At 34.0% G+C, this 15,253-nt stretch overlaps 2 protein-coding genes across 3 annotated transcripts; both read right to left on the bottom strand.

Moving 5' to 3' along the window:
• Positions 1-1,132: 1,132 nt before the first annotated feature.
• LOC11440913 (G-type lectin S-receptor-like serine/threonine-protein kinase SD2-2) lies at positions 1,133-4,242 on the bottom strand. Its single transcript, XM_003627513.4, has one exon. The coding sequence runs from the start codon at positions 4,069-4,071 to the stop codon at positions 1,564-1,566; it is 2,508 nt and encodes an 835-aa protein (XP_003627561.1). The 5' UTR covers positions 4,072-4,242; the 3' UTR covers positions 1,133-1,563.
• Positions 4,243-8,121: 3,879 nt separating this feature from the next.
• Positions 8,122-14,182, bottom strand: LOC11446191 (probable E3 ubiquitin-protein ligase RHB1A). 2 transcript variants are annotated; one of them, XM_024773328.2, is made up of 5 exons: positions 13,894-14,182; positions 12,946-13,627; positions 9,639-10,011; positions 9,280-9,389; positions 8,122-8,630 (listed from the first exon to the last, which is right to left on the bottom strand). In XM_024773328.2, exons 2-5 carry the CDS (start codon positions 13,006-13,008, stop codon positions 8,601-8,603), a joined length of 576 nt encoding a protein of 191 aa, XP_024629096.1. In that variant the 5' UTR covers positions 13,009-13,627; positions 13,894-14,182; the 3' UTR covers positions 8,122-8,600. The 2 variants fall into 2 exon arrangements, with proteins under 2 accessions (XP_024629096.1, XP_003627562.1); XM_003627514.4 differs by having other exon boundaries at positions 12,946-13,107; positions 13,894-14,181.
• Positions 14,183-15,253: the final 1,071 nt, after the last annotated feature.

Here is a 15,253-nt window from a genome sequence, read left to right as displayed (position 1 = left end):
TAAGATGAAACAAACCATAAACAAACAACAGAAAAGAGAAGGCCATAAATAACCAAGGCATGTTTTTTTGCTTCTCGATGTAAGATGCTGCATGATTTTACTAGCAAACAATAGAAAAATTCACACTGAAGAATTGACCAATGAATCAGACAACATCTATTTAACCAATTCTGTCAAAAAGAGAAGTTAACCAATTATATTTATTTATTTAAACTTATAAAAATGACTTTAGATATCAACATCTAACCAGTTGTAAAACAATGTGCTTCTCCCATCACTGTTATTAAATAATAAAATTAACAAACAAAATCATTGGCTAGTCAAATCATACCTTGTAAGATCATAGGAGAGAAAAAAGGAATCATTGAGTTGAGTGAGTTTTTTGGTAAACAACTTTGGAAAGATTTCATCACATGGTTAACTGTCTGTTAGCAACTAGATACAAGTATTCCACACTGGCTATGATTGCAATTTTTTCTTCATTCCTCTAATCCTACTTTTCATTATTTAACCCTTAGATCATGTGATTAGCCACTGCATGATACAGTAAAAAATCATTACTGTAGCTTTTGCTAGTTGCTAAAATATGAAAAGTAATAAATCACTCTTAAACTTATAATTCTGCTGTTCTTGGTATGGTTGATTTGATGAAATAAAGCTAAATGGATTCAAATGCTGCAAAACTTACAATGAATCAAGCTTATTCTATTTGCATGATCCTATGTTGTAGCAGTGTATGACACAGCTTTAAGTTATAAAGTTGCAGAGAAAGATTTGCAGAATTTTGTAGCCATCAGCTTTTGGCAATATTTTAAAAACTAAACCGGATATCAAACCAACGAGACCTCTGGATCATAGTTCAACTTCTTTAAACAGCTCAAATCAGGACGAAACCACAGTTGAACAGCTCAAATAACAAAACCATAAGCAGCGTCTGTTCACAATTCAATCGATTGAACTTTCTGGATTGATATTTAAAACATACTTTTAGGTGAGAATAATTTGCAAGTAAAAAGATCTTTCGCCATAATATCATAATCTCTTCAATCAAGTCTTCAACATTTTTTTCTTCATCAGTTGGGATATCAAAATTGAATCATGATAATTGCTTTTGTCATAAATACAACACATATCAAACATAAACTTATTTTGATATCTACTGTTACAATACAAGGGTATTCAAATGCACATGCTAAAAGTTAATAATTTCATTTCACTTGAAAGAATATTGGAAATTAGAAACTGGGAATCCACTCTTTCATTATCCAACATCGTAATTCCAAATAACCAAAAGTTATCCAACAAAGGGAACTAATTTACATCAACACTTCCAATGTACTTTTTTCTTCCAATCCCTCTATTTAGATAGAAAAAAAAAAGCGAGGGAAGGTGGAGAAGTGGTATACTAACTTACAGTGCTATAATATGGACCTATGAAGCACCAACACTTGAAATTGAAGACGTGTCCGGTGTCTAACATGTGTTAGTGTATCAAATTACTATTACTGGTTTTGATGTGTAAGTGTCTGTGCTTCATAGATCTGGACTACAATTGGCTCTTTGTTATCGAACATTGACAATGCCATCCGGTGGGGAAAAAACTTCTCCTATACATGATTCTGAATCAGCAACTGATACTTCCATGTTGTCGCAGAAAGATGAACTGCCAGCAGTAGAAACCGCATTACTCGAATCAACCTTGACACCACGAAAGGACTCTCCAGTAACCAATGCTTGTAGCAACTTAGGCGGCGGTGGAAGTGCCACCTCCACTAACCCTTCTAACATTTTCACCACCATACTCATAGTAGGTCTCATTGCCTCATCATCCTGAATGCACCAAACTGCTACCAGAGCAACCCTCTTAGCCTCTTCAATGTTATATACATTTCCAAGCTTCTTATCAACCACAGCAGCCACATTATCATCGATTATCAGCTGCGCTGCCCATGGAGGAAAGAACCACTTGTCTCCTGTCTCACAATCACTCTTTCTATCACCAGACGAAGGTGGTGCCTCAACATTCCGGCGACCGCCTACAAGTTCTAGTAATGTCATTCCATAGCTGTAAACATCAGCTTTAGTAGTAATTTCAACGCCAGAAATCCACTCCGGTGCTACATATCCCAAAGTACCTCTCCTAGTTGCCAACACCCTGCTGAAGTCCCTACCAATTAGCTTTGCCAATCCAAAATCAGAAACCTTGGCGGTGAAATCACTATCCAAAAGAATGTTTTCAGGTTTGATATCACAATGTATAATGCAACTTCTACATTCTTCATGTAAATATGCTATGCCTTTAGCAGTTCCTATTGCTACCCTGAGCCTAACATCCCAGCTCAAACAAGGCCCCTCCTTTCGCAGATAAGCGCTAAGGGCACCATTCGGCATGTACTCATAAACCAAAAGTCGATGTGCATTCTCAGAACAAAAACCTCTTAACCTCACAAGATTAACATGCTGAATGTTCCCAATTGTTGAAACCTCAGCCCTAAACTCTTTCTCTCCACCTCCCGGCCTCTCTAAACGTTTCACAGCAACAACAGTAGAATCACTCAACTCCCCTTGAAACACCGTCCCAAACCCACCATGCCCAAGTTTCTCAGAAAACCCTCGAGTCGCCAATTGAAGCTCCTTGTAAGAAAACACCTTCAAATTCAACACAGGAACAAACCCATCTTCCTCCAACCCATTCTCCTTCTTCAATCGCTTCCTCTTCGCCAACACCACCAAAGTCACCGCAACCACACCCAAAACCAAAACCAAAAACAAAACACATCCAATAACAACACCACTCAAAACCTTACCATTCCACCCCTTAATCTTCCCCTCGGATACATTACCAGGAACCCTAACATACAACACATTCCCATTCCCACCTCCACTCTCCAAAGCAGTCAAATTCTGAAAATCAAAAAGAGACCCCAAAAAATTCCTACAAAACCCACTCTTTTCATCAAAACTCAAACCAACACAATCACAAGAATTCAAACAACCTCGCTCACACAAACTCCTAGATTTAGCCCTGAAACTACTCACATTCTCAAAACCAAACCTTACAACACCAAAATCCTCAAAACCATCACCATTATCACAAACCTTCTCCCCTCTCCAACATCCCCCCGAATAATCACCGGAACTCCATCCACCACCGTCCACCGCCACAAAACCCTTAACACACTCACAAACCCTCAAAACATCACCAACACAAACACCAAACCTCCCACAAACACCCTTAACCGAACAAATCGACTCCGGTCTAGACCAAAACATATTCCAGGAACCTGCCTGACTCGACCATGTATACTGCCTCATCTGCCCAAACGGCTCAACCCTAAACATCGTAGGCGGTCTAACACCATTCTCCAAAGCCCGTTCGGAGAATCCGAACGACGCCATTGGCGAATAAGCATCTTCAAAATCAAATCTATAAATAGGCACCGTCATCTCAGGAACACCTGTAAATGCTCCACCAGTCCATTTACCGGTGTCCCAATACGAAACGGTGCCATTAAAAACAAGCTCAAATTCACCGTAATTCGGTGGTTTTAACCGCAGTGAATAAAAACCATTATCAGGATTGGTTAACGTGCGCCACGAGAGTAAGTTATGAACCCTAGTTAAGTTCATACCTGGTAGCCACGTGTCAGTTGGTTCATCAAAGCTTTGCCATAAAACGACACCGTTTTTAGTCTCGAGAACTAAATTTCCATTTTCTAGAAGATTCAGTTGAGGAAGAGGAGATTCATCAAGAGTGTTTTTAGTTTGCCATAAAACGGTGTCGTTTTGGGTTAAGAGTAATTGACCGGTTGGGGTTAATTGAAGAGCTGAACCGGTGAGAGATGAGATGGGTTTATTACGGTTTGCGACCCAAATGATGTTTGGAGAAGGGAGGGAAGTGAAACGGATGGAAAGATAGTAACGAGGTTGTAGTTGGTTTTGTTGTTCTAAGTTGAAGAGACCAAGTTGGAAGGTTTGGTTTTGGCTTAAGAGTGTTTTGTTTTGTGATAAAATGATTGTGTTGGAAAGAGTGAAGTGAGGTAATAGAAGGAAGAGAAAAAATAGGAACATTGTTTTGAGGTTGTCGGAGGGAAGGGAAAAATGTTGAATGAAATTGGAAGAAAGATAAGTAGAGTTATGTTTGTTTGTGCTGCTGTGATGGTTTCTTCTCCCTCCCTACATACCAAAATGGCAGGTAACTGTGATTGCTTTTTCTAATCTCCCAAACTATCCTTATACTAGTAGCAGAGACTGTGTATTATTATTATACATTCTTTGTCTCAAAATAAATTAAAAAATGAGTGATGGCTTGACAAAAAGGACATGAGAGTATCCAATTTCATTATGTAATGTCATTTTCAACTGAGCTAAATCCACATGATAAAACAAAATCATTTTTTTTTAAGTTTATTGGACTTTTTATTTTAAAAGTTAAACTAATTTACTGAAATTCACATCGAAGAATCTAACATATGATATTAAGAAGATCACACTTTGAAGTCCTAAGTCAACGTCATTAAATCAATTTAAGTGAGTTTAGATTAAATCAACTTTAGTGCAAACCAAGTTCTATATTAATGAATGTTATGCACGTGGATTTAAAAATTCACTTGAGATACTTTTGGGGCCAAATTAATGCCAAAAATAAAATAAAATTCTTTTGAATAAAGGATATGAAAACAACTCAATGTCTTTTAAAAATTCACTTAAGATACTTTTTGACTTTATTACTTAATCATCATACCATATTCATATATAATTAATCATCATAAAGGATATGAAACCACTCAACGTTTTGAAAAAACATAACTTCATTAACTAATTGAATTAGGGAAAAAGAAACTTGAGGGTCCATTATGTCATCATGCAAAGAGATAGATATTTCCCACATCAATCCTCATAAAAAAAATGTAAAGAATATCACCATCTCTTTTATTCCTTAAAAGAGTACAAAACTATTGGTTTTTGGCTTCTTTGACAACTAATAAATCTTGATATAAAATTTAGCTGTTTCTTAATAGCCAATACTCCTAACTTAGATGATTTGGATTATCTACTTCTTATATTAAGCTGACATGATATCTCAGTTAGTTTATTTAATTGATAATTAGAGGTGACTTCACATAAACAACTTTACAAAACAAACTTTCGCTAATTGACTTGGCAACGTCATGAACTTCAAAATGTATACTATAAATTATAAATTATAAATACTAGCATATGATTGATTTGAGTGGTAATGTCTGATCTTTTTTGTTCTTAAGAAAAAAATTTAGAGTCAAGACAATAGAATCATCTTATGCGCACAACAATTTTTTTTTGTGGAGATTAGTAGAACTTAAAACACATTAGAAACTCTATATATATACCGTGATTAGAAAAAACTAAAAACAATATGACATAAAGCTCTGTTGAATTGTTGAAATAGAATAGCTTACCAAACAAATTTATCATTGCTCTTTTGGACAAGAAATGGTCCATCGGTATGTCATCAAATGAGTAGTACTTATTTAATGATACAATTGTTTCAATTATTAATTTTCATACATTATTATTGATAAATCACAACCACTCATATAGGTGATTTTAGAAATAGTTTTGATGATGATAGCTGATAGCATAAAAGACTTTTCATATTGACAGTGCATATATATTAAATTCTTCAGAATATAACATATGTTCGGTCAAGAACTTTAGTTAAGATGAATCTTCTATTGGAGATGTTTTAATAGTTTCTACCATGATTATATATTTTTTACTAAACTATCATGATTGTATTAAAAGCTAATTTCATAATACACAAATAAGCAATGTTGTATCACACATAAGTTTATTTTTACTATTAAATCAATAAAATTCACTATATGTCATTTAATTTAATAATAAAAACAAACTTATACACATTACAAAATCTATTTCACTTCTATACCAAAAAGTTATTGAATTTTTATATTAAAAAAAAATTGAAAATGCAAATGCAAAAAAAGGGAGCAAAGAGTTGAGGGTTATTTTGGTACATGACAAGTTGGAGAGTGAGATGGTGTAGGCTGGTGGTGGCAGACAAATGTTCTCAAGTCTACTCATCAAAAGTTATCTGTTTTCAACGCAGGAAATGGGAAAATAATTAAAATATAGGGTTCCATGAAAATAAATTATATTTCTTTGATAAAAACGAAATATCTTTACTTATTTATAATAGGAAAAAAAAGCATGCAAAGTGAAGGACCATTATTAAAATATGAAAAAACAAATGAAAGAATCCAGAAGCATGTTAAAACCAAACCAAAAAGATGAATGAGACAAAAGCAAAAGCTTTTACCAAGAAACGCGTAAATGACAGTGGATACTGCTCGATAAAACAGTTTATTTCACAAATATTATATTTTTAAGGGAAATTAGATGGTTGAGTAGCTTAACCGATTTCATCTAAAGATTAAAAAAAGTTGAAAGAGTTAAATGACTAAATTCAAACTCTAACGAACATGTAAATAATACGAAAATGCTACATCTAACAATTTTTCCTCGATAACATCACAAATGATTAGAAGAAATCAAATTACATTAGTATAACATTTGGATAACATTACACGGTCGATAAATTACACCTTATAAGTTTTAACTGCGGTTTAATAGTGACTAACTTTTATTGGAGAATTTGTTTAATAGGCAAGATGAGATTTCCTCATCCAACCAAATTTTAAACTTGGACCAATCCATTTATTATTCCCTAATTGTTAATACTTAGCCATAAAGTTTCATATTGATGTCTGGACCAGACATATAATGTCTTGATTTGAAATCCCAGGTCCCCAACCTCGTAGGGTGTAGCCTATGGAACTTTTCAAATCTGAGATATTCTCGTACAAAAGATTAAATTGTACTATTGTTTAGAATGGAAGGTTGGTCCATTAGTTAAGATTAAGGCGAAAATATATCAAATTGAATTGGATTGGATGTGTGTTTAGTTTTAAGATAGGAGTGTACCAAAATTAGTTTTGATTGGTGAAAGGTTGGCCTACTGTACAACCTGTGTCATGTGAGAAGGGTTGTTGTTGACAAATAGAATGCAAAAGTGGGGTCCCTTGTCAATAATTAGGAGTTGTTGTCGATGATTGTAAGAGAATTTCCAAAAGTTCAAACAATAAAAAAAAATCAAAGTTCGATTGAAAGATAAATAAAGTCTAAGTAAAATCTGATTAAAAATTGTTCTCTTCACTTGAGTTTAATCACTTGATTAAGTAAAGATATTTCTATTATAAAATGACATGAATCAGACCCAACATCAATTATTCTAATCTCACTGTTAAAATTTGTCAAAAAAAAATCTCTAATCTTAAATATATATACTGCTTTTTGCCAAACCAAATAGGCTTGTAGAGTCTACAATGGATATAACCAATATTTATTACTCCAATGATGAACCATTAAGTACTGTTTTTTTTTTTCCTTGACTGAACTAAGCATTTCCAATCCACTGGTATTTCAGGATAGCAAACTTCAGCTATGTCTATATTTTAGTATATGCTATTCTACTACCATTGCAGAGAAGAGAAGTCCCAACTCCCAACCCAAGAAGAAAAATGAAACGTTACGAAAACGTTTTCTACGATTCTTTGGCTCTGAATTTGAGAAGGGAATAAAAGGAAAATATTGTATTGTATGACTTTGATTTGATACATTCACTGTTTGAATATTGGAAGTAGGGTAGGGAGATATTAATGGTGTACTATATACTATCTTTTGAACTGACTGTGTCGTTGGTTTAATTCGCTGAGTCACATGTAGTTTGGAGTTTAGACTAAGCCAAACTGTGTACACACATGCACACAACAACTAGAATGTTTAGATCTTGTGATCACTTTCAAACAGCAAACTGGCAGAATTAACATTCATTAACCATGTTCATAATCACCCTTTAACCTCAGGATTTAGCTTCTCTAGAGTGAACAATTTACTTTAAGAGTGAAGTACATAATCTCGACCATATCTGTTGCGAATGTGCATTTAACATCAACAGACGATTTATGATCCATTACTAACTTAATGTACAAGTAAATAATTGTCCACTTGCTCACCGAAGAAGAATCGAAACTAAGAAAGCATTAATGGACAAGAAAGAAGTTAAAAATGAATACATGGTCATTTCCCATGGCACATATCCAGCAAACTATATACATTGAGAGTGTAACAAAATGTAAAACAGACATTATTTACAAGACCAGTAAACATTTCTTTTCCCAGAAGAAAAATAATTAACATAGAAAAACAAATAAATGTGAGCAATTTGTACAAGAAAACGGAGAGCAGAAAAACAACACAAGTGGAAAATAAAAATAAAAAATAAACATTTGTGAATATGAATTTCTGTCTTGAGAAAGGTTGCACTCTTTCACTATTGAGACATGCAATGTGGTGTAGCATTTTATCAAAAACCTCCTTTGTTACAACAGACTGTATACGTAATGAATTTGGCCCACTAAAAGAGAACTTTTTTTTTTTTTTTTTTTTTTTTTTTTTGTAGATTTGAAAGTGAACCAGTGCCATCATCAAACTAGTTATTCTTCATGTATTTAGCAAGCTTTTCTTTTGAAATAACCAAACTAGTCCAGTTCTTGAACAAATATCATCTCCTGTAACAAGAGGAAAAAGAGTATTTCATTATAGCTCAACATAATGGACAAACAAAATAAAAATGGTTAGCCAGATTGTATTTTAATGTCAACAACAACAACAACAAATAATTCACATCTAACAGAAACAGCAGAACTTTGTTTGCCAACAGAAGAAGCCACAAACACCCTCTTTTCATGGTACAGTGCATGGTTATTAGTATCATACAATACATGCAAGTTGTATCTCGATTCAATACAAAACGAACTCAATCAATACAAATCCCAAGTGTATATCTATTTTGTACATGAATTGCACCTCGAATCATGATTCATTATGATGAACCTCAATTCATTCTAATGAATCACTATCTAAACTTAGCATAGTCAGTGACTCAGTGTAAACTTTGCATAGCCAGTCACACTTCTTAAGTCATTTGATTTATGAGATGAATCTTAAATTATTTGGAGGTTCATATATGGTATATCAACCTATAATTTTGCTACATCACTTGTTTTTACTTAAAATGACTTTTTTTCTTGGTAATAAATCTTACAATTCATAGGATTCGATTCACAATTCAAAAAAGAGATCTTTCAATTCAGATTTGAATCTTTATTTGATAACCATGGTACAGTTAACAAGAAAAACTTATGTAAAATGACAAACCTGATCACATATAGGACAAGAGTCACTTCTTTCCATCCACTCAAGAATGCAAGCCAGGTGAAAGTGGTGTTCACATTTTGAAAGAGTTTTAGGATTCTCAACATCATATTCTGCATTAAAATCAAATTCAGATTATAGTTTCCTCTGAGAGTCGGAACTTATTGGTTCTTATCCCTCATATCAAAGCATGTTTTCAACAGCGGATAACGGAAAATAACGAACTGTTCAAATTCTGCTACGCTACAACGTTGTAGCACGCTATAGCTGCTATCTGACAACATTTTTTTACTAAATAGCGTATCATAAAACGATTGCAAATTGTTTAAAAAATCGAAGTTTAAAAAATAACTTCTACTCACCTTCAAGGCAAATTGGACAGCCGTCCTCTTCTTCTATCACCAATGCATGAAGTTCATTTGATTTCCACAGTTCTGCCTTGGTTGGAGATATTGGTGCAGATTTAGCTTGAGCTTTAAGGTCAGATTCTTCAATATCTTCACATGTAACTAAAGTTTCAAAACTACTACCACTAACTGTGTCTTTGCCTGACTCAGAGTCTGTTGACACTGGAACTCCCAAGACCACATCATAAGGCAGAGGTGCAGGAGGAGGCTGATAAGTATCAGGTGTGGATTCTTCCACGTTCAAGCCTACCAGTAATCCAGCAGTGAGAGAATCGTTTGCAGCATCATTAGAAGCCAAAGGATCGTGCTCTTCTAAAATTGGTGGGCACTGAAAGAGTTTTTCATACTTCAATATAATATGTTCATAACAAATAAACTGACATCTAAAATAATAAACCTGTTGACAAATTATTTTTGAAGAAGCACTTAATTTGAAGAGAAAAATGGAGAATCATGTCAAACTATAATTTAGCCAGCTTCACTAACAATATGCTGGGAAAATGCTGAAGAGTTTCTTTTTACTTATGCAAGAGAGAGAAGAAAGCATAGATATTATGGAAAGAGATATAGTAAATTTCATAATATAATACAATCCATCTATAAAAAAATTGTTTAAGCCACCAAGAAATCTTTGCAATTGCAATATGTCAATGAAGTTGGTCACTTGTACTCATTCTTCGCAGCATACTACTAACAAAAAGCCAAATCCAACCACAGAAGTTACAAATAGGAAGCTAGTTAAGGATTTTATCTCAGTTTCTTGTCGTTACAAGAAATTGGTAAGAAATTAAAACAAACAATAAAATAAGACCAACTTGACAAATGTTAAAAGGGGATAAAACATTTATTTTAAGCTTTCTTCTGTTACTCTCATCCGTTTAGGGATGTCAATGGGGCGGGGGTGGGGGATATTTCCCCGTTCTCCAACCCGTCCCCGCGGATCCCCATCAAATCCCTCCACCCCACAATAAATTGACCAAAAACCATATATTTTTAGTTATTTTAAAAACTGTTCTAACTTTATATATTTTAAGGTATTTTAAAAAAGAATCATATGAAAAGACCAAAAACCAAGACATAAATTAAAACTATACTTGAACTAAAGGGTATTAAAGTATTTTGGTTGGGGTCGGGGAATCTGCAGGGCGGGGGGTCCCCGATCCTTGACCCTGAAATGCTCACGGGGGAACATTCCTCCCCATCCCCGTGGGGGGAAGTTCCCCAACTTTTGATCCCTGAACAGGGCAATCCCTGTGGGGATCCCATTGACAAATCCCCATTGACATCCCTACATCCGCTCAAACAAAAATTACTTAGGAAACTTTTGTATCTTTCAATTAAGTGACAACTCCAAGGACCGTCTTTCTAGATCGCTCCTTCTAGGAATGAGCTTCCAATTAGTAAATTTAACTTTTCATTTTCAGTTCAGTAGTTAATGAGAAAATATGAAGAAGAACGAAACAAAGGAAAAAGAAAATAGCATGGTTTGAGAAGTCAATTGCAGCAATCTTTGCAAGCCTGCATTTAAAGTTCATAATCACAACCTTTACACATTAATGCAACAGTGATAAAAGTATGACTTCTTATTTTCTTTTGAAAAACAAATATGTTCTCAAACAGAGTTTCACCTTGGCATTTACAGGACAAAATCATCTTTTAAGGCTTTGATAATATATTACATCCAAAGTTTTGAAATCTCTTTATTCACCACAACGACATTTGACAAGCCTTTCATGGCATTAGAATTCTAAGTTTGAATGGAATGAATGGGATAACCAAGATGTTCAGATAAAAATCTTAGTTTCATCTATGACATGAAAAATTGATTTTTGTAAATCAAAGATTGCAGAGGTCAGATCTGGTTAGCATGATTAATCACCAATATAAACTATTTTTACAACTTCTAACAACAAGTTGGCTATGAAATAGTTTGAACTATCCTTCAACAAGTAAACATAACTCGGGACAATTATACAAACATAGATGAGAGGGACTGTTAGAAAGTAAAAAAGTAAGATAGCAGGAGTAACAGATTTACTCGATTGAATTTGAATTATTATGGTGACTTTGGATTCCCTAACTATTAACCTTTAACTTTTTTCCCAATTAAATTTAAATCATGTTTCTATGGACCAAATTTTTCTTGGAGTTTATGAGCATGTTACTAGACCAGATACAAACAAGCATCGCAATGCAAAATTGATGGACAAAAGAAATCACAAGATAGTTTCAAAACTCTTACACACAAAAAGAGTGTGACAAGTTCGAAAGAATAAAGGATGGTGAGACTGGGTTCCCCTCATCGAACTGCATTTTTCTTAGTAGAGCGAGTTTTCAGCTTCTTCAGCTGGGTCATTCATCTTTTTGGCCAGTTAGGTTCTTTGCAAACTTGCAACAATGAGTTTTCTCACATTTTCTAGTTCGTGACTTCCTTTATGCTTAGAGCAATGGGGTTGAAACTCACTAAAGCATTTTTCACCTCCTTTGCATAGGGTTCACAATGAGATGTTAGATGCATCCGTCATGTTGAGCAGGTGAGCTCAATAACTATGAGGTCAGTATTTGGGGCATTACTAAGCTTTAACATTCAGGAATTGCACTTCGGATGTTTTCAAATAAAATGAACCACTGTCATTTTAGGCATGTCTGGGGAAATATAATCATTATGTTTCAACTGGTCCAATCATCCTCAAAATCACAATTCTATGCAATGTCTACACAAGTTTGCATAGAAACGACTTTATATGCAAAATGACTCAATTTTGACACCTAGAGTCATTAACACATACAACTTCACGACCTAACACTAGAGTGTGACAATCAAGAAAGTAGGGAAATTTATTTTTATTTTCTGACTTTTAGGCCATAAGAAGACTCATGAATCAACAGATATAATATAAAAGAACTTGAGGAAAATACAGTACAAACAATATTCAATTAGAATCAATGTGCAGCATCTTCCATCATAAATCTATTTTCGTTCAGCATGGTCAAAAAGTTCATGAGTATGTAATGCCGACACTTCAGACTGAAGGCGTGTCCGGTACGACACCGACACATGCGGTTGCATTCAATAATTTTCACTCAAATTCTTACCAATGTCTCTAAGTCAGTGTCATGTTCAGTGTCCATATCTGTGCCAGGCTTCATCGTGAGTTGTGACATAAACTAATAGTAAAATTACTAGATAGATGCTTATTAGCTACCATATACATGCAACATAGGCTACACATCAGATAAGAGAGTATAGGAATTTACTGACATAGTAATACACTGGAGTTCCATGCAGATGAGTTTTTCTGGCAGAACAACAGCAACCTCCCATTCTTCAAGCAGTTCTTTTCAGTTATTTAATCAAACCAACTACCCACATTCTCATTCTCTTATGTTATTTAGGACCAAAAGTGGATCAGAAGTCCCCGGACTTGAGATTATTCAAACAAACACAGTGAAATGATTAATCACACAGTCAAGGCAACAAGCATTTCAATTTGATAAATAAAACAACAAATTGCATTACTATGTTGCACTGACACTTATGATTTAATAATTGAAGGAGTGTTCGTTGTCCGACACATGTTAGTCATGACATGGAGACGTGTAGTTACATTCTATTACTTCCATTTTCTTAAACTATTACCGGTGTCTATGTAGCAGTGTCGTGTCTAGTGTCTGTGTATGTGCTTCATAGATTGCATATAGTCTTATAGAGCACACACTATACAGTTGTAAAAAAAATAGAAAAGTTTTATTTCCTTAAATCAGCCCTAAGCTCTACAGCACCGACACTTCTGATCGAAGGTGTGTCCGGTGTCCAACACTGAAACAACATCGACGCAGTCAATTATGCCATTTTCTCAAATTAGTGCCGGTGTCTATGTACTTCATATATGTCCCAAGTCAATATTTAATCTAAATTCATGAATCATCCAAATTACATAGTCCTGCAATCATGATGCAAATTTCAACAAAAGATTATATTTTTCATACAACAAACAATCCACATAATCAAAAAGAGCAGAAGAGTATTAGCATCTATCAAACAAACCAAACCCACCCAGATAAAAATTTCATCAAAAGACACAACTAAAAAACACTTTACCAAGGAATACCCAATTGAAATAAAAATTGAGAGCAGAATTAAACCCTAACCTATGCAGTGATACAGTTACTTATCAAAAAGAAAGAAAGAAAAGAAAAAAAAATGTACCTTTTTAAGGAAGAATGAGGAAATGGGAAACGGGTTATACGAGTGATTTGTGAATGTGTAAAGAAGAATGAAACGTTTAATTGATTACACGCCCCACTCGTTTGTTTTGTATTGGCTTTTGTGAGTGTAAAAAAGTCAACTGGAATAGTTTAGTTAAATAGGAGTAATGTAATAATTGCTTCTGTTGTTCACTCATTCAGGTGAATAATAATGTATTGTATTGTATTTGTAACGTTTGGTAGAGAAGAAGAATGTGATGTGAAGATGCAGAAGTAACCAACTCCTTGGGGTGAGAAATCACAAAGTAACCAAATTTTATTTGAGGTTCATTTTTATTCACTTGTTATGATGTACTCTAGAGCTGTCAAAACGGGCCGGTCCGTTTAGCCCGAATAAATATAGGGTTTGGGCCTAAAATATTGAGCCCGAATTTTAATAGGGCTTTTTAGCCCGGCCCTTAAAAGCCCGGTACCCGTTAGGGCTAGCCCGAATGGGCCGCGGGTAGCCCGTTAGCCCGCATAACAAAAAAAATTCTATAAATTATATATATTTTTCAAATAATTATTTACTTAGTTGATTATCAAAGTAAAAAACAAAAGTGAAAATTCAATGAATTAACACAAATATAAATGTAATATAAAGTTATATTTATTCATTTCGTTATTTATAATTTTAAAGATCGAATATATAAATATCTATAACCATAACATATCTAATTTATTTAAAATCATTTTTCTCGTCGTTTTAGTTTACGACGTTTGTACGAAAATGTTTACAATTTACTTTTGTACCAGACATTATTTAAACATATTAAAAATATTATTTATAAAAAAATTATAGTAGTGTTTTATAGTATTTTTTAAAATAAAAAAAAATATATAATTTTTAATATGGGCCGGCCCGTTTAGCCCGCGGCCCGTGTAGGGCCGGGCTCGGGTAGTATATTTCAAACCCGTTTTGTCAACCGGGCTTTTTGGCCCGGCCCGCTAAAGCCCGAAGCCCGCAAGGGCCGGCCCGTTTTGACAGCTCTAATGTACTCCATCCTTTTTTTTTTTTACTAATGTATCAACACAACTAATCAATTTTGTAAAATTTTGATAGAACCATTTTATTTATTTATAATATTTGAATAATTTATTGGGTCTTCCTGATGTTTGTTCTAACAACACATATTTAAGAAATTAAAAAAAGAAAAATTATTCTTAAAAATTATTTTTAAATTTTGAAGGAATTGCACCAATAACATTAAAATAGTATTTCTATATTTTTTGATAAAAAAGATAATAATTTTATGTTAGACTTGTCTTAACATTGGTTAGCATTTGGATAAGATGGTAAAGACTTTCGATCTGTTTAACCA

Source organism: Medicago truncatula, chromosome 8 (genome assembly GCF_003473485.1).
Source record: "Medicago truncatula cultivar Jemalong A17 chromosome 8, MtrunA17r5.0-ANR, whole genome shotgun sequence".
Taxonomy (NCBI): domain Eukaryota; kingdom Viridiplantae; phylum Streptophyta; class Magnoliopsida; order Fabales; family Fabaceae; genus Medicago; species Medicago truncatula.
The sequence above is the reverse complement of the archived record's forward strand: the minus strand, read 5'-3'. Positions and strand labels throughout refer to the sequence as shown.